The following is a 24,558-nucleotide window of genomic DNA, read 5'->3' on the forward strand; positions in this document are numbered from 1 at the left end:
TGCAATCTCATTTACAAAGTGTTTAGAGGGGGTAATTCCCAGGAGCCACATTCATTTCCCTCTGATCTCCTGTTCTACAGAAAGGATTTATTTCTAGTATTTAACAAAAGGATCATGTATGAAAACAGCATGGATATTATTGACAGCACAATAATAAAAGCAGCTGCAATCCACAGTGAGACCACAAGGGGAGCTGTGTATTAACATTTACACTTTATGTTCCAATGTTAGCTGACAGAAAGATTGGTTCACCATGTAATAAAGAAATATTATTTGTACAGAGGAAAGAGCCTGGTATGTAGCAGCTTCATTAAATCACAATAATGTGCCATCAATTATGTGAATTTCCTTTTTTATTATTACAGACTACAATTAGAGCTGCATAAGAACATCAGAGAAAGCTGTGATGTCACTGGCTTGCACTTGCATATGCATATTGATCATAACTTTCTAATGATGTGAATAAGCTGAAAGGGGTTGAAAGATGCACAGACAGACTAATCTATATACTGAAGTGCCAAAAGCAATGTGATAGATGCCTAATATTTGGTAGGACCCCCTCTAGCCCAGCGAAGTGTAGCAACTCCACAGGGCATCGATTCCACAAGTGTATGGAAGACATCTGGAGAGAAGTTGACCCATGCCATCTGGATAGCTTCCCACAGCTTCCTGATAATTGCAGGTGCAGGATCTTGGGTGCGAATGGACCTCTCCATCATTTCCCATAAATTCCTGATTGGGTTCATGTTGGGCAAACATGGTGGCCACACCATTTGTCAAAACTCTCCAGAATGATTCTCTAACCAATTCTGGACAACTTGGGATTGATGAAACTGTGCATTATCCTGCAGGAATATTCCATTGTTGTGGGTGTACATAGAGCCATGAAGAGCTGCAAATGGTCATCAAGCAATGCAACGTATCGGTTACCGGTCACTGACGTGTGCAAGTGTACCAGAGGACCCAACCCATGCCACGTGAACACCTTTATGGAACCCACCACCAGCCTGCACGGTGCCTTGATGACAAATGGAATCCATGGCCTCATGGGGTCTGCGCCACACCTGAACCCTACTATCAGCCTGAAACAACTCGAACCATGAGTCATTGGACCATGCTATATGTTGCCAGCCCTCCAGGGTCCAATTAGCAATGTCACGAGCCCAGGTGAGGCGCTATGTCCGGTATCATAGCGTTAACAGGGGCAGTCTGATGGGTCTTCTGCTCCCATACCCAATGGATGCTAAAGAACGCTACACTGACCTGCTGAATATACATTTGGTACCTCCTGCATTTAATGTGAATGTGATTTGAGCAAGTGTCACTTGTCTGTTACCACAGACAATAATGGCCAGACGCTGCTAGTCATGATCATTAAGCACCCGTGGTAGCTCACTGTGCTGTCCATGGTGGGTAGTAATGCCTTCCATGAGGTATTCCCGATACACACGTGACACCGTATATTGAGGAATGCGGAATGTCTGCACATCTGTCCCATCCGTTGAGCACCCACTATCATGCCCCCTCGAACTCAGATAATTCATTATGTCTTTCCATGAGCAGCCTAGCGAGTGTTAAAACTGACTCACGGGAGGTCAGATTTGAATATTCAGCACTCACCTCAACTGTCTTCCAGCTAAAGATGATCAGTGTACCTGTTTCACTTGCACTATATTGGGACATCTGCCGTCCATAGGATAAGCATCACAGGAGACCTCTTGAGGAGGGCAAAACGTTTAATACTCCAGCTTATACGGGGACTACACCCTTTGGAATATTCATCCATTAATTATTTATATGCTAGTTTCATTAGCTTCATCAGCACTGGTATTAGATTTTACTTTGTATGCTCCTGCTTTTATTGAATTGTATTGAATTTGTATGCACATATTACTGTTACAATTAATGCTAATTATTAAAACTATTCTTATCAATTAATTTGTTGGTGCTGAGCCTTTGCACTGTGATCATTCTAATATATATATATATATCTTTATCTATATATCTTTACTAGTTCTTTTGGAACTTTATTGGGCGTTTTGACACTACACCACACAGCTGCATTGCCAGTACATTATTATACAGGTTGAGTCTCCGATATCCAAAATGCTTGGGACCAGAGGTATTTTGGATAACGGAATATTCCATATTTTGGAATATTTACATATCATAATGAAATATCTTGGGAATGGGACCCAAATATACACACAGAATGCATTTATGTATTATATACACTTTATACACACAGCCTGCTGGTCATTTTATACAATATTTTCAATAATTTTGTTGCTCTAACAAAGTTTGTGTACATACATGAAATTCATTTATCTTTTATATACACCTATTACACACAGCCTGAAGGTAATTTTATACAATATTTTTAATAATTTGTGCCTTAGCCAAAGTTTGTGTACATTGAACCATCAAAAATCAAAGGTTTCATTATCTCAGTCATGCCAAAAAAATTCCGTATTTCGGAATATTCCGTATTTCTGAATATTTGGATATGGGAGACTCAACCTGTATATATATATATATATATATATATATATAGGTGTTTTTTTCGATTTTTGATACTATAAGTTCTAGCTGTGGTAATCCATTAGGAGTGTAAAGAAAAACAGAAAACATGCAAAAGTAGAGTCATATTCAGCTGTTTGTGTGTCATCCCCAATATATCCCTTCAAAAGGGAAAATAAATCACTTGCAAAAAAAATTCCTGATGTTCGGTTAATGAAAATATTCACAATAATTGACCAATAGTTAATAATAATAATTTTATTATGTAGCGCTTTTCGCTCAATAGGACTTAAAAGTGCTTTACAACAGCAAATGAAAACCTATACAAAAAATAAACATATAAAGGACTTAGGCCCTGATTCAGAGTCGGACGCTCTGACAGAGCGCTCGCTCTAAATCAGGGCCGTCCCTCCTCCTTTTTGGAGCGGCCTCCTGGACGCTCGCATAGCTGTGGGCGAGCGGCCAAAATGATGGTCGTGATGGTCAAGACCATCACGACATCGGGCTTGCGACGAGACCCTTGCAGTAGGGTCTCGCTGCCGCAAGCCCTGGAGTGCTTTTGGCTCTTTCAGAGCCAAAAGCACTCCCACTGACATCACTAGTGATGTCAGTGGGGCCGGCCCCAGACGGTAGGTGCTCCCATGGGAACGCCTCTGTTTGGGCAGCCACGCCCCCGGCACACCCACCAAAGGGGGCGTGCTGTCAATCACCATCGACAGCACGCCCCCTTTGGTGTGAGACCCACAACGACGGCTTGGCTGTCGTTATTCGGGTCTCACGCATGTGCACGACGGAGCAGCCTCCGTCGTGCGCATGCGCACTTGGGCAACATCGACCCGCTTGCGAGCGGGTCTGAATCAGGCCCTTAGTACAGAAAAGTGAGCTAAACAGTTTTTTTATAACATAAAAGGGGCATTAATGAAATGATTGGTTATATTTTCATTGAATCACAAAGCTTTAAATTTTGGTTCAAACAAGCGGATAAAGAAGGGGCTGTGGTGATCCAGAATACTGACGACTATAAAAAAGAAATAGAAAGACAACTCAATGATAGTAGAACATATAAAAAACTAAGAGGGAACCCTATGGAAATTATCACTAAGAAATTAGTGATCCTTCTGGAGAAATCCGAAAAGAAAAATGTGATTACTGAAAGGCCCGTCACTTGAAATTCAGTAAAAACTCCTTTATAACGTAAACATTAAATTTGTAAAACAAATTATTCATAAGTGTAAAAAAAAAAAAAAATTAAATTGCAACTTTCAGCATTTACAGGGGCAAAATAACATTCTATAAATTACCTATTCAACTTTGGTTTATGAATTTGTTTGTTGCATCGACAATAGGAAAGTCTATTGAAATGGTTTGCTCATGTCTACTGGTCTATTAAGAAAACAGATTAACTCAAGTTTAGTCACCTTAATGTGAAGTTTATAGCCTATACATCACAGACAGACTTTCACACATCAAGGTTGTAATTACCCACTATCAGGAGTCCATATATCATTTTAAAGGTCATATCTGTCCCCAACATTAGCCAACAGTAGTAGTAACAATTTTGCTTTGTTGCACTATTCTGTTTCTATGTTGAAATTATAGCAGCAGAGATCAAGTTTGGGCCTTCTTGGCTCACTAATGTTCTTACGGAATCCTGCATGGAAGCATGGGTGGCCTCTAATCACCTGTTTTCCCACCATTTCCCCAGTAGAAAATCTCTTTTTTGCTCAAAGCATTCTCAAACCATAAGGTGCGTACACACTAGATGATTTTTTTTAAACGAGATTGCCGATAACTTCACATTGTTATGACAATTTAGTTTAATCGTCTAGTGTGTAAGCACAAGATCGTTAACGATGTCCTCTCCCGCGGGTCATCAATGGTATGCCCAGTCTCTTGTACTTGCAATCTGGGGATATAGTTAGCGATGCCATGCCCCACTCCCTGACGTCGTTCGTCGGGGTACCTATAAAATTTTAATGTACAAAGGCAAAGGAATAGCACTGGGAGTGAAGTTAAACCAATATGAAAGCTCATAATTCGTATATGAAATAAAATACAGAGTTTGGACAAGACAAGATTAATAATATAGATCATATAATTAAAAAAACATACATATTTAAAATCTAGAAAAAAAAAAATGACAGTGGACAACAGCGCTCAGGGTGCTGCAATGGAGGGAAATGCCAGTGGAGGGATCACCAACCCCCAAATCAATGACAATAAACACAAAAGATGAGGAAAATGTACTTAAAAAAAGGCCTGAAATATGCCCCGACAAGCAATCTGAATAGTTTTGAGACTTATATTGACCTCCAATGCTTTGTCAGAAAACTTACCTTGAAAAAATTTTTCCACGATCAAAACCTGAATCTGAAGAACAGGAGACAGCCACTTGTACCCATTTTAAACCTAAATCTATATTCTTTCCGACACATAAAAAAGGGTGTTTCGTGGACACCTTTGAAAAAATTGTCAAAGATGAAATTGAAAATAAAAACTTAAAAAGATGTAGGAATCCAAATTTGAATAAAAAAGAAAGGGAAGCATTAAAAACTCTGAAGGGTAATAAGTCTATCGTCATAAAACAAGCGGATAAAGGAGGGTCTGTGGTGATCCAGAATACTGACAACTATAAAAAAGAAATAGAAAGATAACACAATGATAGTAGAACATATAAAAAACTAAGAGGGAACCCTATGGAAATTATCACTAAGAAATTAGTGATCCTTCTGGAGAAATACGAAAAAAAAATGTGATTACTGAGACTGAAGAAAATACATTCTCATATCACATCCATCCATTCCAGTCCTTTATATTCTCCCCAAAATCCACAAAAATATTGATTGCCCCCCAGGCAGACCCATAGTGGCCGGAACTCAATCTGTCACCTCCAATCTGTCTCATTATATTGATCATGTTTTACAACCATTAGCTATTGCCACTCGGTCTTATTTACGTGATTCAACAGAGGTCATTAAAATATGAAATGGTAAACAGTGGGAATCTAATTATATTCTCACTACAGCAGATGTTACATCACTGTATACGGCAATAGACCATCAACATGGCCATCAAACAACAAGATATTTTTTAGATCAAGGAGATTACAGTCTGGATTACAAATCTTTCATCCTAGATAGTATAGAATTTATTCTTAGCAATAATTTTTTTTTGAAGATTCTTATTTTCTTCAACTACATGGGACAGCTATGGACACCAGATTCGCGCCGAGCTACGCCAATCTTTTTATGGCGCATTGGGAGGCTTCCCATGCTTTTGATGTCAGTAGTTTGGCTGCGAATCTGGTGTTCTAGGTACGTTATATCGATGATATATTGTTTATTTGGAGAGGAGATCAATCATCATTGGAGGAATTTTGTACAACACTTAATCAGAATGACAAGAACATTCCATTGTCTTTCTGTAGCAATCCCAGTAAGGTTAATTTTTTAGATCTCACTATTATCATTGAAGAAAATAAGATCCATACAAAAACACATAGAAAACCCACTGATTGTAATTCCTTCATACAATTCGATAGCAATCATCATAATAATTGGCTTAATTTTGTTCCCAGAAGCCAATTCCATCGAGTAAGGAGGAACTGCTCGAAATTAGAGGACTACCACACACAGGGTTTAGCATTGAAGGAACAATTTAAGAAAAAGGGATACGATCCTGATATTATTGAGGCACCATATCAGAAGTATGCTATGTGTAACAGGGATGAGATTTTGGAAAACAAACAGAGACAAGATCTCAAGATCCCTTTTAGTACCAAATGTAACCATCAGCATAAAGAATTCGAGCAAACTGTGAAGAAGCATTGGGGTATATTATTGAAGGATCTCATTCTGAGCAATTATTTGGATAAAAAACCCAAATTTGTGTATCGCAAGGGTGATAACTTGTGGAAACAAATTAAGAGTGTCTTAGAAACAAAAAGCCTCCATACAAGACCCATTAATTCCAAAGGTTTTTATTGTTGTGGTACTTGTTCCATGTGCAAAAATTGCAAAAGTAAAGATTCTGTCATCACGACATATAAGTCTATGAATAACAATATGGAATTTGAGATTAAAGACTTTTTAACATGTCATAGTAAATATGTAGTATATCTACTATGAATGCTCTTGCAACAAACAATATGTGGGGCGTACCACTTGCAAGGTAAAACATAGAGGATGGCGGAACACTTGCGGAATATTAAGAAGGGCCTCATTAGTCATGGTGTATCCGCACATTTTAAAGATCAACATAATTGCAACACTGGGGACTTAATTTCTTTCTGTGGAATCCAACTAGTCTCTCACCATTGGAGAAAGAATAATATGGAGGAGAGATTAGCGCAGACAGAAATGAGAACCATTTTCATTTTGGGGACTTTGACCCCCAAAGGCCTTAATCTTGAGTTTGAGACCAAATGGTTTTTATAAGGATTTTATTCACAGTGTCAGTTGTTTTATATTTTTTTACGGCCTTCAAGGTTCTAGGTATATTCCATCCATTACTATCTGGTTTTGTGTCTATGTGTGATCCATTGATGTTTTAGTATGTATTTGTCTGTATCAGATTGTATAGTTTTGATATTCCAGTCTACTCTTCTATTGGTGCAATACGATCTCAATGTGAGAGAATTATGATATAGGAATTACTTCCAGATGCCGATTAGGCTTGTTTTGTTATGATATGAAAAGACACTGTACTTGCAATGTCCCATCCAGACAATGCTTCCCCCTTTTTTTTAATTATCTTTTTGTGCATTTATATTTATTGTTTGGAATTGGACCGACACTATGATTCCCTAACGTGCATTTTATTCATCTTGACACATTCCCATGGATGCTGCTTCATTTTATTTTTAATCTTTAGGATTGGCCACTTTTTAAATATGTATTGCTGTGACTGGGACCATGTTTATATTAATTACCTAAGGTTTTAATCTTGTCTATTTCTGTTCCCGGGTTTATTTATACTTACCTTCTTAGGGGCATTATTTGATTATACCATCTATATGATGACATGACGGAGTAGACCCACTTGCAATATTCCCTATTTTAGACATTGATATTTATCATAGTGTGTGTGAAAATGGACCCAACTGCACTCTGATTGGTTGAGTGCGACCACGTGGGTTCGCTTTCCAGATTGTCTGTGGTACGATGACACATTACCAGGCCCATAGGATTCCCTGGTGACGTCGATATCCACGCCCCGGGGACACGTCACGATGGGGACGCATCATGGGAGTCTCCAATATCCCGTCAGGGATTGGAGTTATACATGGACTGTAGCGGAACTATAATGAGGTAGACAGACCTCCGGGCACTTTAAATCGATCTTGTGTGTCAGTAGGGGCCTGCCGATGTGACCACTTCCGCTTTGTTATCTCCGGTCTCTTTGCGTTCCAGGTAATGGAACACAAGTGGATTTTTAAGGTAATATCGGGGTATTGATAAGAATTTTCATGCCGATAGATGACTTATGTATGTTATATGACACTTTGCTTGCAATATATGTATTTTATTATGTAATCTGAAGGGTGTTATTTTAATGGATTTCCCCGCCCCCCCATAAGGAGGAGGACCTATGGGGGTATAAATACTTGCTCTTTTGCCCTGTTACATACACCTTGATAAAGACTGATCATCGAAACGCGTTGGTGGCAGCAGGGCTTTGGGGTATCTCTGACCTTGGATCTTAAGCGGCTTGTGGTGGACCAGTCCGGACCCATCATCCACCTCAGGTTATTGCTACCATTCCATCTATTATCCTTGTTCATTGATCACCCAGTACTTTTATGTTTTGTATAGATAATAAATTGGTTCATTTTACGTGTGACGGAAAGTTTCCATTTCACTTATGTTACCCACCGTTATGTAAGGAGGAAACATTTGAGTCTCAGATTTAAGAACGGGACCGCCAGAGTCAAAAGAAACCCTTATGTACATATGCACCTACCTTGCAGTGTGAGTTGGGGTACGCCAATTTCATCATGTTACATCTTTTCTGCACTGCATGATGGTGAAACCGACTATATGATAAGATACACATTGGTGACCCGGTTCATTCGTTAAAGATACCTTGATAGGAGGTTACCGTAGCACAATATTGTGAGTACGGTACGAATACTTCTTACATTTACTTGGATTTAATGGGTAGCAGTGGATTGTGAATAGTTTACAAGAAAAGACTTGTTTTGATGTACTATACCATTTTGTGTTTTTTTCTCTCCTTTTTTTTACAAGTTTCAACGTAAGAGGAACTTTGAGAATATTTAACACATTGGACTTTTTTCTTCCGGATTGACGACCTCGATTCCCAGTTTGGTAGATATTGTAGTGTGCAGAGGTTGGGTTTGTCCATTTTTCATACATATGTAAAATGACCAAACAGTTACCAAGACATAAAAGAGAACATCTGAATGATATAACTCAATTGATATAGGTCCCCAAATACACAGTAATAGTGACTAATATTTCCAAAAAAGATCTTATACAAATATAAGAACAGTTTAATTAGAAGTAATTCAATCCCTAAGGCAGCATAATAAAAGGAGTCCTGTAGTTCATTTATTCATGCCAACACCAAACCATTTGTTAATCACAGCACTCACTATAGAGAACAGTATAGATTTTTTGTTTCCTGTCACAGAGCTCCTTCGCAAGGCAGGGACCTGCAAATTATTACTATCCACCCAGTAGCTGTAATGTTCTTTTATACAGTACCTCTAAATGAGTATTAAGTTGTTAAGCGGTGGACACCACTGCAGCAGAAATTGGTGTTCCTTTTTTATCTAAAGATTATGTATTGTCTGCAATATTGTTTGACATAGTTCATATTTAAAGTCATTTAGATGAAATTACAGCCAATGACCACAAAATGAGCAGACTATCAACTGGATCATTCATTTGGAGCTCATGGCTCCCACATGTGAGGTAGGATTAGATGTCCAAGTGTGACCACTTGTATTTTTTGTACCTACTGTAATCTAGTAAAATGCCGTGATACAGTGTCAAATGGATCATCAATATTAACTCAATTGACAGAGTAGACTGTAGCATGTGTGACCATATAAAATCAAAATTGTATATTAGCAGGAATTCTGGTTCTACAGGGTAGGCAAAATCTGCGCTGAAAAGGCTGCAACATTTAACGTAAATGAGAAATGGGAAGGGATTATTTAAATTACCAGAAGATAAAGTATATTGCTATGGCTCACACATATATTTTTAAATCTACATAACAAGTTAGCTTTAGTCAGGTTTTAAATAATTTTGTGTTTGGATCCTTTTGCTGGCTGCCCCATAAGTGCATTTGGTTCTGCTGTATGTACACTAGTAATGAATAAATCCCCCTTAATTTCTACTTTTTTCTTGATCAAATGATGTTGATGATCTCTAAAAAAAAGGGTGGTATAAAATGATCGGTCTCGATCTGTACTTTAACAAGTCACCGTCAGCAATAAGTTTTACCGTAGACCCTTTTGGCGATACATTTTGCTAAAATAAGCTTTACAGAGAATACTTCAGTGAATTACATCAGTCCCTGCCCCAGCGGCCTTTACAATCTATATTCCCTATAACATAGACACATATACCCATAGGGTTACCAACTTTTTATTTAAAGAATCATGGCATCACATTCATGGATATAGCCCCCCCCCCCCCCCCAATAGTCCTTATGTGAAACTCCTGTTTCCTTAAAACAAACTCACAGTGCACTTTTTATTACAATCGAAATTAGCACACGTGTGCCATCCACCACACCATGAAACACAAACACTGTGTATTCCAAATGGATACGATATGGAACTGATATCTAGTCACTTCTACATGAGGCAATGGAAGTATGGAAGTATATTCATTTATCTGCCTGAGTGAAAGTATATTAATTTCACTGAGCAGAACAACTTGGTATCTCACATCATTTATACAGTGCTGCCCATCCACTAGAAGACAGGCAAAAGACTGCACGATTACGACATTGTAATTGTGCAGTCGTTTGTCAGTCTGTGATGTGCCTACACTGAATGAGCAGTCGTTCAGTGTAGGCACAATCATCTGCAAACATGCTGAACCTGACGTTAACGTCAGGTTGTCCAGAATGTTTGCCTGATGATAGATGTCTAAAACGACCAGCGGGAGCGCGCATCGCTGGTCGTTTTAGACATTTTAGTGAACGATTTGCAAACGATTAATGAACAATAATGATATCATTCAATCGCACAATTTAATCGCCAAGTGGATGGGCAGCTGTCAAGTGATTTTAGATTTATTTGTAGATATTAGATTTAATGTAGACATCATGACCCAAAAATTATACATTTAAAAACTATAATTTTAGCATTGGTCTTCAAAGCATATATAAACCCATGGGTATTAGTAGTAAACATATATAATTTGTTGGTGCTTTGTTATGACATTTTTTGCTAATTTGTTTACTGAAGACTCTATTAACCGCAGACATGTAGGTATGGCCAGAATGAGACAGAAGGGAGAGGCTGGTTGCTATGTGAACACTGACACTGTAGGCAGCCAATGGGATTTCCTGGTTGTTACCCGTCTGGGATTATCAATCCTTCTCTAGACACCTGCACAGATCGATTAATTTCCGGCCTGTCTGGAGGAATCCCGGATGGGTGGTAACTGTATATACACACTAGGGTTAATTTATTTCTCAGCAACCAACTAATCTATCAGTACTGTATTTTTTGGAGTTTGAGGAAACAGAAGCTCCCATAGGAAATCCATGCAAACATTGGAAGTACATGCAAACACCACACAGATTGGGCATGACAAGGAATTAAACTTGTGACAGCTTGTGAGGTAGCAGTGCTAACCACTATGCCAACTGTGTTGTTCACACCTAATATTTTCTCCTAGCCAGAAACTTATTTGCAGCTACATTTAGAACTCACTAGCTTCTGATTTTCATGAACCTCATCAACTTCTTCCACTTCCAATCACCATTGTCCTCCATCCCTGCTCACAGGCATGCCACAGTATGAATGAACAAGCCTCTGCTCACTTAGGGCCTGATTCAGCAGCAATAGCAACTGCGATTACGCATGCAATCGTCCGATTGTTGCGTTCTGCGGGATTGCGATTGCCAGTGACTACTCAGACCCATCGCAGTGTGATTGACAGGAAGTACCGTTTGGGGGTGGTCGGCAAAACGCAGGCGTGGCACTGTGTATGAACGCAGTTGCGGGGATGTGCATAAATTAGCCATTGCGATGCCATGCACAGTTTGGGCTTTCACTGCGTGCGATGAAGTTAGCAATTCCTTAGTAAGGTCAGACCTTGTGCAAGTGTGCGTGGGGCTGCGTTTGTACTCTATGAAACCGATGTTTTCGCAGTCTTGCTAAGTATTACGGATGTGTGTAAGGGAAAGGGGGCGTCCTTATGTTAGGCTGTGTATGGCATTCAGTACCATATCTTCACAGTGAGACTGCTGCGTAATCGCTATTGCAATCCGTACTGAATCAGGTCCTTAGACTAGACAAGTCATATCAGTTAATACACAACAGCTATCTTTATGTTAAACTTGATCTCCCCTCTCCTAAGTAGTAACTAACCATTTTCTAGTTTTCAATTTGAAAGAATGTTCCCAGTTTGTTGACCTCTCTTTCTTCTCTACAGTACATTAACTTTCCTCAGCAAACAAAGCTGTCTGAGCAGTCCCCTGGCTGTTCTACTTAAACACAACAAAAACTCTCTGAATTCTACTGATTGCTTGTAGAATCCACTGATGCTGTAAACAAGACGCTTCCTATCTAACATATCTGCTGTGAGGCAATGCGACGTATCTGCTGTGAGGCAATGCGACGTATCTGCTGTGAGGCAATGCGACGTATCTGCTGTGAGGCAATGCGACGTATCTGCTGTGAGGCAATGCGACGTATCTGCTGTGAGGCAATGCGACGTATCTGCTGTGAGGCAATGCGACGTATCTGCTGTGAGGCAATGCGACGTATCTGCTGTGAGGCAATGCGACGTATCTGCTGTGAGGCAATGCGAAGTATCTGCTGTGAGGCAATGCGACGTATCTGCTGTGAGGCAATTCGATGTATCTGCTGTGAGGCAATGCCACGTATCTGCTGTGAGGCAATGCCACGTATCTGCTGTGAGGCAATGCAATTAAGCAGCCCGTCATGTTTATGTTAAACAAAAAATAAAGATTCAGGGAAGTCCGGTGGCACCAAAAGTCTTCAAAATATAAATAAGTATGGGGCAGAGTTAACAGTTTTACCCAGATAAGATTAATTTCTTATTGCTGTACATTGCGGCAATAAGAAATATTTTATTGTGGCAATTGACCAAAAGTGTCTGGCATGAATACTGGCTCCGAAAAGAACCTCTGCCGACAAAGGCTAAAAAGTAACAGGATCAATCACTTTACTTCCAGGTTGGGAAACAGCTGGTTGCGCATCAGCAAGAGTTGTAATTACACAGTCCACAAAGCTTCACTTTTATAAGGTTTTCATTGATAACCATTTTATCAGTCTTTGGATCTATAGTAACAAAACAACATTACCAACAGCAAGCAATACTGGACCTGAGCTGTAATTGTTAAATTAATGCTACAAAGGGTTAGTTTTGACTTTTAAATGATTGCCCCTTTAAAACATTTGGCAGACTCGTTGGTGTCGATGCCTGTAAGTCACAGGCTATTACAGTTACCCACAAATAGATTTCAGAATGGGCTACTATTTTCTATCCATACTATAAGAACAGGAATAGAGGGGGCCTTAGACAGACGTGCACCTTAGGCATATTCTTGTTTCCTCCCTTGGTGCAAACTGCCTGCAGCTCAAAATGTACTGTATGTTCAGGTTTGGAACACGCCTCACAGCGCAATTCCACTGACAGTTTTTTTTGTCCCCTTCACAGTGTACTGCCAGTCTCTGTGGAATCGTCACTGTCCTTTATATATGAAGCACCCGGTGAAATGCCCTCACTAAGTAATCCATCTCATGCTGTCTTCATCAAACCACAAGACATTCTTAATGCCTTATTCCAGAGCTAGCTCATCCTTTTCATGAGAGAAGCAATCTGAATCAGACCTTCCTTTGGACCGGGATAGGACAAAACTAAGACTATCACATGACATAGCTGGAAAGGAGTTCTCTAGAATCCCCTCTAAGGGCGCACCGCTACTAATGGCATATGTACTAACATATGCGATAAGTATCGCAAAGGACAGCTCTTGCGATAAGAGCTGCCATTTGCGAAGCTGTCGCCGGGTGAGGGGGGTCTCCATTGGTCTCCTCCCCCTCCTAGCCCCGGAAGCTTCCTGCTGGTGACCTATGCAGGAAGTCACGGGCTCCTCTTCCTCCCTGCACCCGGAAGAAGAAAAGGAGAAGGAGGCGGGGACACAGGAGGAGCACGTAGGAGGCTGAGGTGAGGCCGGGCCGGCAGCAAGAGGTGCTGGGTGACTGTGGGGTGGCAGCAAAGCGGCGGGGAGCAGGATGTGGTAAGAAGCCCATAGGATTCTAAAGGGTAATGCCAGAAAAACCTGGCGTTACCCTCCGCATTGAAAATCGGGCGGCCGGGTCTTAGTACATATGAAATGCAGTAAAAAACTAAAAACAGTGTTTTTCCCGCATTTTTCCTTTAGTACATCCCGGCCTTGAAGGAGGAAGCTTTTGCCAGACCTTAAACTTTGCATTGAAACCGGCTGCTTTTGTGAAGTTGCAAAATGCCCCTACTGATCAATAGCTGAACTTAGTGAGCTGTATGGTGTACTGTTGAGCCCAAGATTCAACAAGATGTGTGGAGGGGATTGGTCCATACACCTACAACTAGGGTGCAATCAGAGAGAGGTAATATTATATATATATATATATATATATATATATATATATATATATTTTAGGGGTGTGCACCGGCCACTTTTCGTATTTTGTGTTTTGGTTTTGGATCTGGATCTTTCTTCGTGTTTTGGATCTGGATTGGTTTTGCCAAAACCACCCTTCCGTGTTTTGGGTTCTGGGTTTTGTGTTTTGGATCTGTATTTTTTTGAAAAAAAGCATAAAAACAGCTTAAATCACAGAATTTGTGGGTTTTTCTGCTCCTATGCAATTATTAACCTCAATAACCTTCATTTCCACTCATTTCCAGTCTATTCTGAACACCTCACAATATTGTTTTTATGGCCAAAAGATTGCACCGAGGTAGCTGGATGACTATGCTAAGCGACACGAGTGGGCGGCACAAACACGTGGCCCATCTAGGAGTGACACTGCAGTGGCAGACAGGATGGCAGTTTGAAAAACTAGGCCCCAAACAGTACATACTGCAAAGAAAAAAAAGAGGTGCAAGATGGAATTGTCCTTGGGCCCTCCCACCCACCCTTATGTTGTATAAATAGGACATGCACACTTTAACAAACCAATCATTTCAGCGCCAGGGTCTGCCACATGACTGTGGCTGAAATTATTGGTTCATTTGGGCCCCCACAAAACAAGCTGGCAATTAATGTGTCCCTGCACAAACTGGCTCTACAGAGGCAAGATGTCGTCCTCATCCTCCTCATCCACCGATTCCTTGGATAAAACAGGAAAAAGGGATTTAGGTGTCCCTGGACTGCTTACGGTCTTAGCCAAAGTTTCTGAACTTGACAGTAACTTTTTATGAACGCGCTGCAGGTGCCGTATAAGGGAGGATGTTCCTAGGTGGTTAACGTCCCTACCCCTACTTATTTCACCTTTACATATGGTACATATGGCAAGACAGTTGTTGTCCGGATTTGGATAGAAATATTGCCAGATCAATAGAATGTTTGGTCTTCTGCCCAGGCATGACCGTGATGGGCTTTTTCATCCCACGGACAACAACTGTCTCCCCCGGAGCCTGATTTAAACAAACCACATCACCATCAGAATCCTCCTCGCCAACTTCCTCCTCAGTGCCAGCTACACCAGTATCCTCATCCTGTTGTACTTCAACAGTGACATCTTCAATTTGCATATCAGCAAGTGGACTGTGGGTGCTCCTTTCAGCACTTGCAGGGGGCGTGCAAATGGTGGAAAGAGCCACCTCTTCCCGTCCAGTGCTGGGAAGGTCAGGCATCGCAACCGCCACCACACTTGGACTCTCCTTGGGGATTTGTGATATCTTCTTAGAACGCACAGTTCTTCGCTGTGCTTTTGCCAGCTTAACTCGTTTGATTTTTTTAGCGGGAGGAGGGCTTCCATCGTCATGTAAAGCTGAACCACTAGTCATGAACATAGGGAAAGACCTTAGCCGTTCCTTGCCACTCCGTGTCGTAAATGGCATATTGGCAAGTTTACGTTTCTCTTCAGATGATTTAAATGTTTTTTTCAAGGTCATTTTCCTGAACTTTGTCATTTGGGATTGTATGTGCCCTCTACTATGACATTGGGCATCGGCCTTGGCAGACGACGTTGATGGCATGTTATCGTCTATGTCATGACTAGTGGCAGCAGCTTCAGCACTAGGAGGAAGTGGTTCTTGATCTTTCCCTATTTTATTTTTATTGGAGAAAGTTTGGTCCTCCATTTATGTTATATTGATATATACGTGCGGCTAAGGCGCACACAAACACAGAAAATTATTTTTTATTTTTGTTGGAGACTAGTGCACTTTGTGGGTTACACCACCCTTTAAGAAATGAGCCAGCCGGCCCTTTACTTATGGGACACAGGCGCACGCTTGGCGCTGCTCCTTTGTTGATGCACGTGCAGCCACAGTGCACACAATTCACAAACACAGAAAAAAAATATTTTTTTTTTTTAGCACTTGGGGGGAGCACCCCTGACGGACAGAGCACCCCCTGGACAAAACTACAGCACCCCTTTAGGACTGGGACACTGCACAGGACTTTGGAGTGGACACAGCCCCTATGGACAACTGACTGCACAACACAGTCCAGCCAGCCAGCCCCTATGGACTTTGAAGTAGTGGACACAGCCCCTATGGACAACAGCAGCACAGCACAGCACAACACTGCACTGCACTGCACTACACTACACTACACTACACTACACAGTCCAGCCAGCCCTAACTCCCACCCTCCCTCTTCACTGTCCACAGCCGAGTGAGAAAATGGCGCCGACGCGGGTACCTTATATAGGATCCAAAACCAGCGAGACCCGGAAGGCGGGATGATGCCGTTTTGCCTCGATTTCAGATCCGAGTCAGGTGGGAAAAGTCGAGCCTGACTCGGATCGGGGGGGCTCGGGCTTCAGAAATCCGAACCCGCTCAACCCTAATATATATACACACAGTCAGGTCCATAAATATTGGGACATTGACAGATTTTTCAGATTTTTGCCTCTATTCACCACCACAATGGTTTTGAAATGAGACAAACAAGATGTGCTTTAACTGCAGACTTTCAGATTTAATTTGAGGGTAATTACATCCAAATCAGGTGAACGGTGTAGGAATTACAACGGTTTCTATATGTGCCTCCCACTTTTTAAGGGGCCAAAAGTAATGGGACTATCAACTCAAAAGCTATTTCATGGACAGGTGTGGGCTATTCCCTCGTTATTTCATTATCAATTAAGCAGGTAAAAGGTCTGGAGTTGATTCTAGGTGTGACATTTGCATTTGGAATCAGTTGCTGTCAACTCTCAATATGAGATCCAAAGAGCTGTCACTATCAGTGAAGCAAGCCATCATTAGGCTGAAAAATCAAAACAAACCCATCAGAGAGATAGCAAAAACATTATGTGTGGCCAAATCAACTGTTTGGAACATTCTTAAAAAGAAAGAACGCACCGGAGAGCACATTGTGGCCTTCCAGTTATAGTCCACTTCGGGATTAGATTGTGTTTTGAAAGCACAGGTTACCACTATATTACTGTTTTTGTTTCTACACCTTTACTTTTTTCTCTACTGTGTATTTTCCTGTTTTATATATACTCTGTTTTCTTCACTGTCCAACACTGTATAGTTCTTCTGCGCCTTACAAATCTATAATAAGAAACCACTTTTTGTGGAGATATTCTCAAATATGGTTTTTGTTATTGTACCTTTACATGATTATTTTATTGGATATTTGTGATATGAAGAGACCTAGTTATGTAATAGTTAAAATCCAGTGATTAAGCATAGCCTTGGTTCCAAAAAGTGCTCATGGTTTCTGCATACTTGTTGGGACTGTACTATTGCACATAGGTCGCCAATCCATATGTGGTGGGACTATCCGCACATTCTTGCAGGAGGTGATTGCCACATAAAGTACAACAATGGGGAATGAAGATCCAGAATCCCCCAGTTTCTTACATTTAAACCTGTCCTCTTTGCCTCTGGCACAACATAAAAAGATCCTCTTGAAATAAGCAGAGAAAGCATATATACCAGTTCATTGTAAGTTCGGAATGGGTATGAAATACCGCCGGCCGCATGGCGGTTCGATTCCCGTCAGCGGCAGCCCGACATGAGCAGAGTTCGGAGCAGCGGAAGCCCGACAGCGCTGGAAATCCCGATTGTGGATAGGTGAGTATCTACTAACCTAACCCCCCAAACCCTCCTTAGGGGTGCCTAACCCTAAGTCCCCACCGGGGGTGCCTAACCCTCCCTCCCCCTAGCCTAACCCTAACCCTCCCGGGGGGGTGCCTAACCCTAAGTCCCCCCCGGGAGCCCTAAACCTAACCTTCCCCCCCGCGGCTGTCCGCTCGTGGTGCCCGGCATCACTACGATCGGGATGCCGGTCTCCCGGCGTCAGGGAAAATGCGGGCGTCCACATCTAGACGCCCGGCATTTCACCCTTGCCGGGATATGACAGTCGGGAAGCCGGCTGCCGGTATTTAGGCAGTCGGCTTCCCGATTGCATACCGTAAGTTCACATCATTCCCAAAGATCTCAAACTGGTTCTCGAGACTAGGCAATACTAACATTGGCAAACGAATTTGATGACATTCTGGTGTATGTGGTTAGAATGGAAGAGTAACAAGCAGGGACTAGCAAGACCTATAGGGGTCCCACAGCAAAATATTTTTCACAGCTCCACCCCCTAGCCCCCCATTGCCTATTCAGAGTGGGGAGTGCCGCTGCAGGAGAGTATATGTGCTATCACAGGAGTAGCCAGCTCCATCTCTACTCACTAATCCTAATTGTGTATGATATACCATGGTATATAAGAAGGCTATGATACACTTAAAAATCAGTCAGGCAGTTATGCTCTTTGCAAGAGACATGGGTGAATGGGTAAACTTCTAACCACATACAGCTGCGCCTCCTCCCAGTGAGGAGAGCTGGAGCCAGGCCCGTGACAGCAGCACACTGCTAAGAATAGAAACGCCATAACTGGGTGCAGTGGTAGGGCCGGGCTCTGGAGACGGCCCAGGCCCCATAGCAGCCGCACCCCGTGCACCTACTGTAGCTACGCCCTTGGATAGCAGTCAACATGCTTCTCAATGGAGTAACACCTGAATGATGGCCCCCTGCCATTTAGCTCTGACAACGGCTATTGGCCTTGATATAACAGTGAATTCTCTCTGACTAGTCCCACGAGAAACCAAGAAACTGGGTCCTGGATTCCCTGTCTCACACTCTTCCTCCATGTGCCGCTATCTAACCACTAACGATACACCCCCTCACACAAACACACACCTGCTTACTGCAATATTGTATAGGTTCACTTTGGTTCTAAATATTTGTTCAAGAGGCTGGTCAGATCCAGTGGAATTGTTGTGTTGTGATAGCAATTTAGCTGTGTTCCTCCGATATTTAACCACCTGGGTATAGCTCTTGTTTTTAGCAATATCAACATTTAGGGCCTGATTCAGAGTCACAAGTAAAGGTGCCTATCCACTAGAAGACAGGCAAAAGACTGCACGATTACGACATTGTAATCGTGCAGTCGTTTGCTCGTTCAATGTAGGCACATCACAGACTGACAGTCTACAAACATGCTGAACCTGACAATATCGTCAGGTTGACCAGCATGTTTGCACGATGATAGATATCTAAAAGACCAATTTTTTAAACAATCTGCAAATGATTTTCAAACGATTATTGAATGATCGAACGATATTGTTCAATCGATCCTTTTAATCGTCTATTGGATAGGCACCTTAAGTCTGTTGTGCGGCCGAATCATGCGATCTGCAGCTGAGCATAGGCAAGTTTGAGCAAGTATCAGAGTGGCGTACGTCTCAGCAGCATCTCTAATTGTAGCTGAATGGGTGTAAATGGGCACTCGCACTTACGAAAAGTGTGTTGTGGGTGTGTAGACAGAATTACAGGTTATTCAGAGGTGAACGTACGCAGAGATCTGTCTGATTTCAGACTGATCTCTTGCACCAAGGACAGGGTTGGTGCAAATGCACGCTGATCGTGACGACGGCTACTGTAACAAGTGAATGAATGGGGGCGGTGCGGGCACACAGATGCACCCAAACCTGATTATGGGTGGAGATTTACATTTCCGAATGTGCATTGCAGCCAACATGGATCAGTCCCTTTGGGGCAGATGTACTAAGCTCTGGAAAGTGATATATTAGAGAGTGATAAACTACCAACCAATCAGGTCCTGACTGTCATTTTTCAAACACAGCCTGTAACTTGACAGTTAGGAGCAGAGTGCCTGGTCATTTATCACTCTCCAGAGCTTAGTACATATCTCCCTTAATCTCTCACTTGGAAATTATACATGGTATACACGTACTCCAATATCTACTGTGCTTCATCCATGAGATTCTGCTAGGTTTACATAACAGTATATTTATCTTCTGTACAATACGGTCTGTGCACTTTTCTGAAGGGTATTTTTTATTACTAATCTTTAAGTAAAAAAAGATTGCAAAAAATAAAAAAAATGATGATTAAAGAGAAAAGGAAACACTGAGCAGACTAGGTGAGGGTGACAAATACAATCCATGCGCTGTAACATAACAAAGCTTTGACCAATAAAAAAAACGGAAAGGGGAACCAGAAGGTTTAATGCAATGCGGCAGAATAACCAGTCTGGGAGAGATAAGACTGTGAAACCTTATCGCACAATGCACACACACCAAGATCATTACTTGGGCCAATAACAGGCTCGTCTGGGTTGCTTTTCAATCGATCTGATTTGGCGTTCTTAAAACGAGCTCAGAATTTTTTTTTTAGAATGCTGCTAATCTATTAAGCAGATTTACATAGAGCAAAGCTGTATCATGGAGGCTGCTGTTCAAAGAAATATAGCTGTAGGTAAATATATACAATTCACACTCTCCAATGCAATGGTATAGGGAAAATAAAATTTGTTAATTAGCTTATTTCAATGTTTTTTTTTCTATTTTTAGAGATCTCCTTCTGCCATCTCTGGTCTTCAACCAGGTGGGATAAATATTAGGAAAAAGGCAGAATCAGCAGCGATCTAGCATCTAAAAAATTAGGATGCCTCGGTCAGTGTAATTTATTTATTTCTTTATTTCTTTATTTATTAACAGTTTCTTATATAGCGCAGCATATTCCGTTGCGCTCTACAAATTGAAGCATTAGTAGAACAACACTGGGTAGTAACAGACAGACATAAAGGTAAGAGGGCTCGCAAGCTTACAATCTATAGGGAAATAGGTGTTGATACACAAGGATAGGTGCTACATATTGCTTGGTCCAGCCAGATTGCAGATGTTATTGGTGAGCTGTATGATCCAGTCACACAGGAAAGTTGGCATAGGGTTAGGAGAATGTGAAATTGAAGAAAGAGAAAATATGTGATTATGTGTATACTGTAAGAAGGGAGTTAGGGAAGCTATGAAGGTTATGTGGGCGGTTCTGGAATCTGATAAGCTTGTCTGAAGAGGCGGGTTATCAGGGAACACTTAAATGTTTTGAGACTAGCGGAAAGCCTTATTGTGCGTAGGAGGGCATTCCACAGGGTGGGTGCAGCCCGAAAAAAGCCCTGTAACCGTGCATGGTAACAGGTAATGCGTATGAATGAGAGACGCAGATCTTGTGCAGAGCAGAGATGTCAGGTTGGAATATATTTTGAGATGAGTGAAGAGATGTATTTTGGTTAATAGCTTTATGTGTTAGTGTAAGTATTTTATATTGAATACAGTAGAAGACCAGTAACCAATGGAGGCACTGACAGTATCAATCAGCAGACAATGAACGTTTGGCGAGGAAGATCAGCCTCGCAGCTGCATTCCAAATGGATTGTAGCAGCAAGAGTCTGTTTTTGGCAAGGCAAGTAAGAAGAATATTGCAATAGTCAATGCAGGAAATGCCGGCCGTCGGAATCTCAACATCGGAAGGCGACCCGAGATTAAACATAGGCGTCAAAATACAGACGCCTATCTTTAGCCCCATGCCGATATCCTGAATGAGGTAAGCTGGGGATAGTTAGGTTGGAGCTGCAGGGCGGAGGGGGGTTAGGTTTAGAAATCCCAGGGGGTCTTAGGGTTAGGCACCCCCCCAGGGAGGGTTAGGGTTAGGCTAGGGGAAAGGGGGGTTGGGGTTATGCACCCCCCCTCCCGTAGGGTTAGGTTTAGGGCATGGGAAGGGGGAGGTTAGGTTTAGGCACCCCTAGGGGAAACTTAGGGTTAGGCGCCACTGGGGGGAGGTTGGGGGGGGGGGAGAGGAGGGTTATAGTACTTATCAGCCGCTTCCGGGATGTCCTCCCTACGGCTTCCGGCATCTGTATGAGAACCGGCGACTATTCAGCTATCTGTATTTCATACCGATTCCAATGAGTGCATGGATTGGAGTTTTTGCAGTGTCTTGTGTAAGATAAGGTCGAATTTTGGTTATGATTTTTAGCTGTATGTAACATGGATTTTGAGACAGATTAAATGTGGGGAACAAAAGACAGATCAGAATCAAGGTTGACACCAAGGCAGCGGGCTTGTGGGGTGGGGTTGATTGTCGAGTCAACAGTGATAGAGATATAAGGTTGGTAACTACTCTTGGCCAGTGGAAATATAATTAATTCTGTCTTGGATATATTAAGGTTGAGGTGGCGAGATACCATCCAAGATTAAATGGCAGAGAGACATTCAGTGACACGGACCAGCACAGATGGTGACAAATCTGCGGAGGATAGGTAGATTTGAGCATCGTCTGCGTACAGACGATACTGAAAACCAAAAGAGCTGATTCGTTTGCCAAGAGAGGTAGTATAGATTGAGAAAAGCAAAGGACTTAAGACTGAGCCTTTCGGTACACCAAATGATAGTGGCAACGAAGAGGAGGCAAAATCAGAAAAGCGAACAGTGAAAGAGCAATTAGATAGGTAGGATGAGAACCAAGAAAGGGCCGTGTCTTGAAGACCTAGGGATTGTAGTGTTTGTATGAGAAGAGAGTGGTCAACAGTGTCAAAACAGCAGAGAGATCTAGAAGGATAAGAATTGAGTAATGGCCTTTAGCCTTGGCAGTGACCAGATCATTTACTACCTTAGTCAGTGCTGTCTCTGTGGACTATTGGGAACGAAAACCTGACTGAAGTTGATCCAATAAGTTGTGCGAGTTAAGAAAGTGTGTGAGGCGAGTGTAGACAAGTCCCTCTCGTAGCTTGGAGGGGTGTGGGAGCTGGGAGACAGTAATTTGAGAGATAGTTAGGGTCAGAATTTAGATTTTTCAAAATGGGAGTAATCACTGCATGCTTGAACAGTGATGGAAAGATAATAGCAGAGAAAGAGAGATTACAGATTTTAGTTAAGGATGGGATGAGCACAGGAGACAGAGCTTTACCGATTTGTGAGGGTATAGGATCCAGAGGAGAGGAAGTAGAGTCAGAGGATGAGAAGAGTGTAGATACTTCATCTTCATTTGTGGGGTCAAATGAAGAGAATGCGCCAGTGGGTTCAGGTAGGGAATTGAGCATGTCACTGGCTGAGGAAGAGAATACCATTTAATTTCAGATATTATCAATCTTTTCCTTGAAATAGGAAGCAAGATCTTGTAAACCGATAATAGCAGGTGGGTTGGGTGAGTGAGGGGTAAGAAGTGATTTAAATGTATTAAAAAGTCGCTTGGGGTTAGAGACTTGGGCAGAGATGAGAGATTGGAAATATTGTAATGCTTTGGACACTGCCAAACAAACATGAGTAGATAGTCTTGTATGTGAGGAAGTCACTTGGATTACAAGATTTACTCCACTGACGTTCTACTTTACATGAGAGTTTTTGTAGGTGTCTTGTTGATTTGGAATGCCATGGTTGACATCTAAATCTATGTGGACTGTGATGGGTAGCTGGAACCAATACATCAAGGGCTAATTCTAGGGTCTGGTTCAGGTGTGAAACAGCAGTCTTCGGAGAAGTGAACGTAGAAATTGGTGAGAGTAATTGTTGCAGAGAGGTGGCTAATTGTTGAAAATTAATAGAATTAATATCTCTGCGGTTTTGAGAAGGCTTGATTGATTTGATTGACATTGAGGTTGACATAATGGAGGAGAGTGTGCAGGTGATAAGGTTGTGATCTGAGAGAGGGAAAGGAGAGTTAGTGAACTCAGAAACTGAGCATAGTCTGGTGAATACAGGATCAAGGCAGTGGGCCTCCTGATGAGTCGAGGAGTCAGTCCATTGGGAGAGGCTGAGAGAGGAGGTTAGAGAGAGAAGTTTGGAGGCATGAGATTGTTGACTGTCAATAGGGATATTGAAATCACCCATGATGATGGTGAAGATGTCAGAAGATAGGAAGTGAGGGAGCCAAGCAGAAAAATGTTCCAGAAATTGTAGGGATGGCCCAGATGGGCGATAGATAGCAGCAATGCGCAGAGAGAAGTGGGTGAAAGTCCTGATAGAATGTACGTCAAATGATGTAAATGTGAGTGATGGTACCTGTGGTAGAACTGTGTATGTAAAAGATTGGGACAGTAACATTCCTACTCCACCTCCTTTACTATTATCACACAGGAAGTTATGTTTATGTCAGTTCATAAATCAGGTCTGTACCTGTATGCAACAATTTGTTCTCTCTATAAAAAGGTTTATATCTCTTATAACAACTCACCCTTCCTCCTGTGACGCCAGTGAATTTTGTGATAATTTTGCAAGGTTTTTTGCATATTCTTCTTCAATCTTTATTCTATAAATGTAAAAACAGTATAGGAGTGTAAGAACAGAGCAAA

At 41.7% G+C, this 24,558-nt stretch overlaps 1 protein-coding gene across 6 annotated transcripts in view; it reads right to left on the bottom strand.

Moving 5' to 3' along the window:
* Window positions 1-24,558, bottom strand: part of GAS7 (growth arrest specific 7) — a 473,968-nt gene that overhangs the window by 32,776 nt on the left and 416,634 nt on the right. For all 6 annotated transcript variants that reach the window (XM_088482672.1, XM_088482667.1, XM_088482671.1 and 3 more), the window contains one exon: window positions 24,441-24,515. In XM_088482672.1, the coding sequence (XP_088338798.1) occupies window positions 24,441-24,515 (75 nt within the window). The remainder of the gene's footprint in view (window positions 1-24,440; window positions 24,516-24,558) is intronic.

The sequence above is a fragment of the Taudactylus pleione genome, unplaced genomic scaffold (genome assembly GCF_031769625.1).
Source record: "Taudactylus pleione unplaced genomic scaffold, aTauple2 ptg000290l, whole genome shotgun sequence".
NCBI lineage: Eukaryota > Metazoa > Chordata > Amphibia > Anura > Myobatrachidae > Taudactylus > Taudactylus pleione.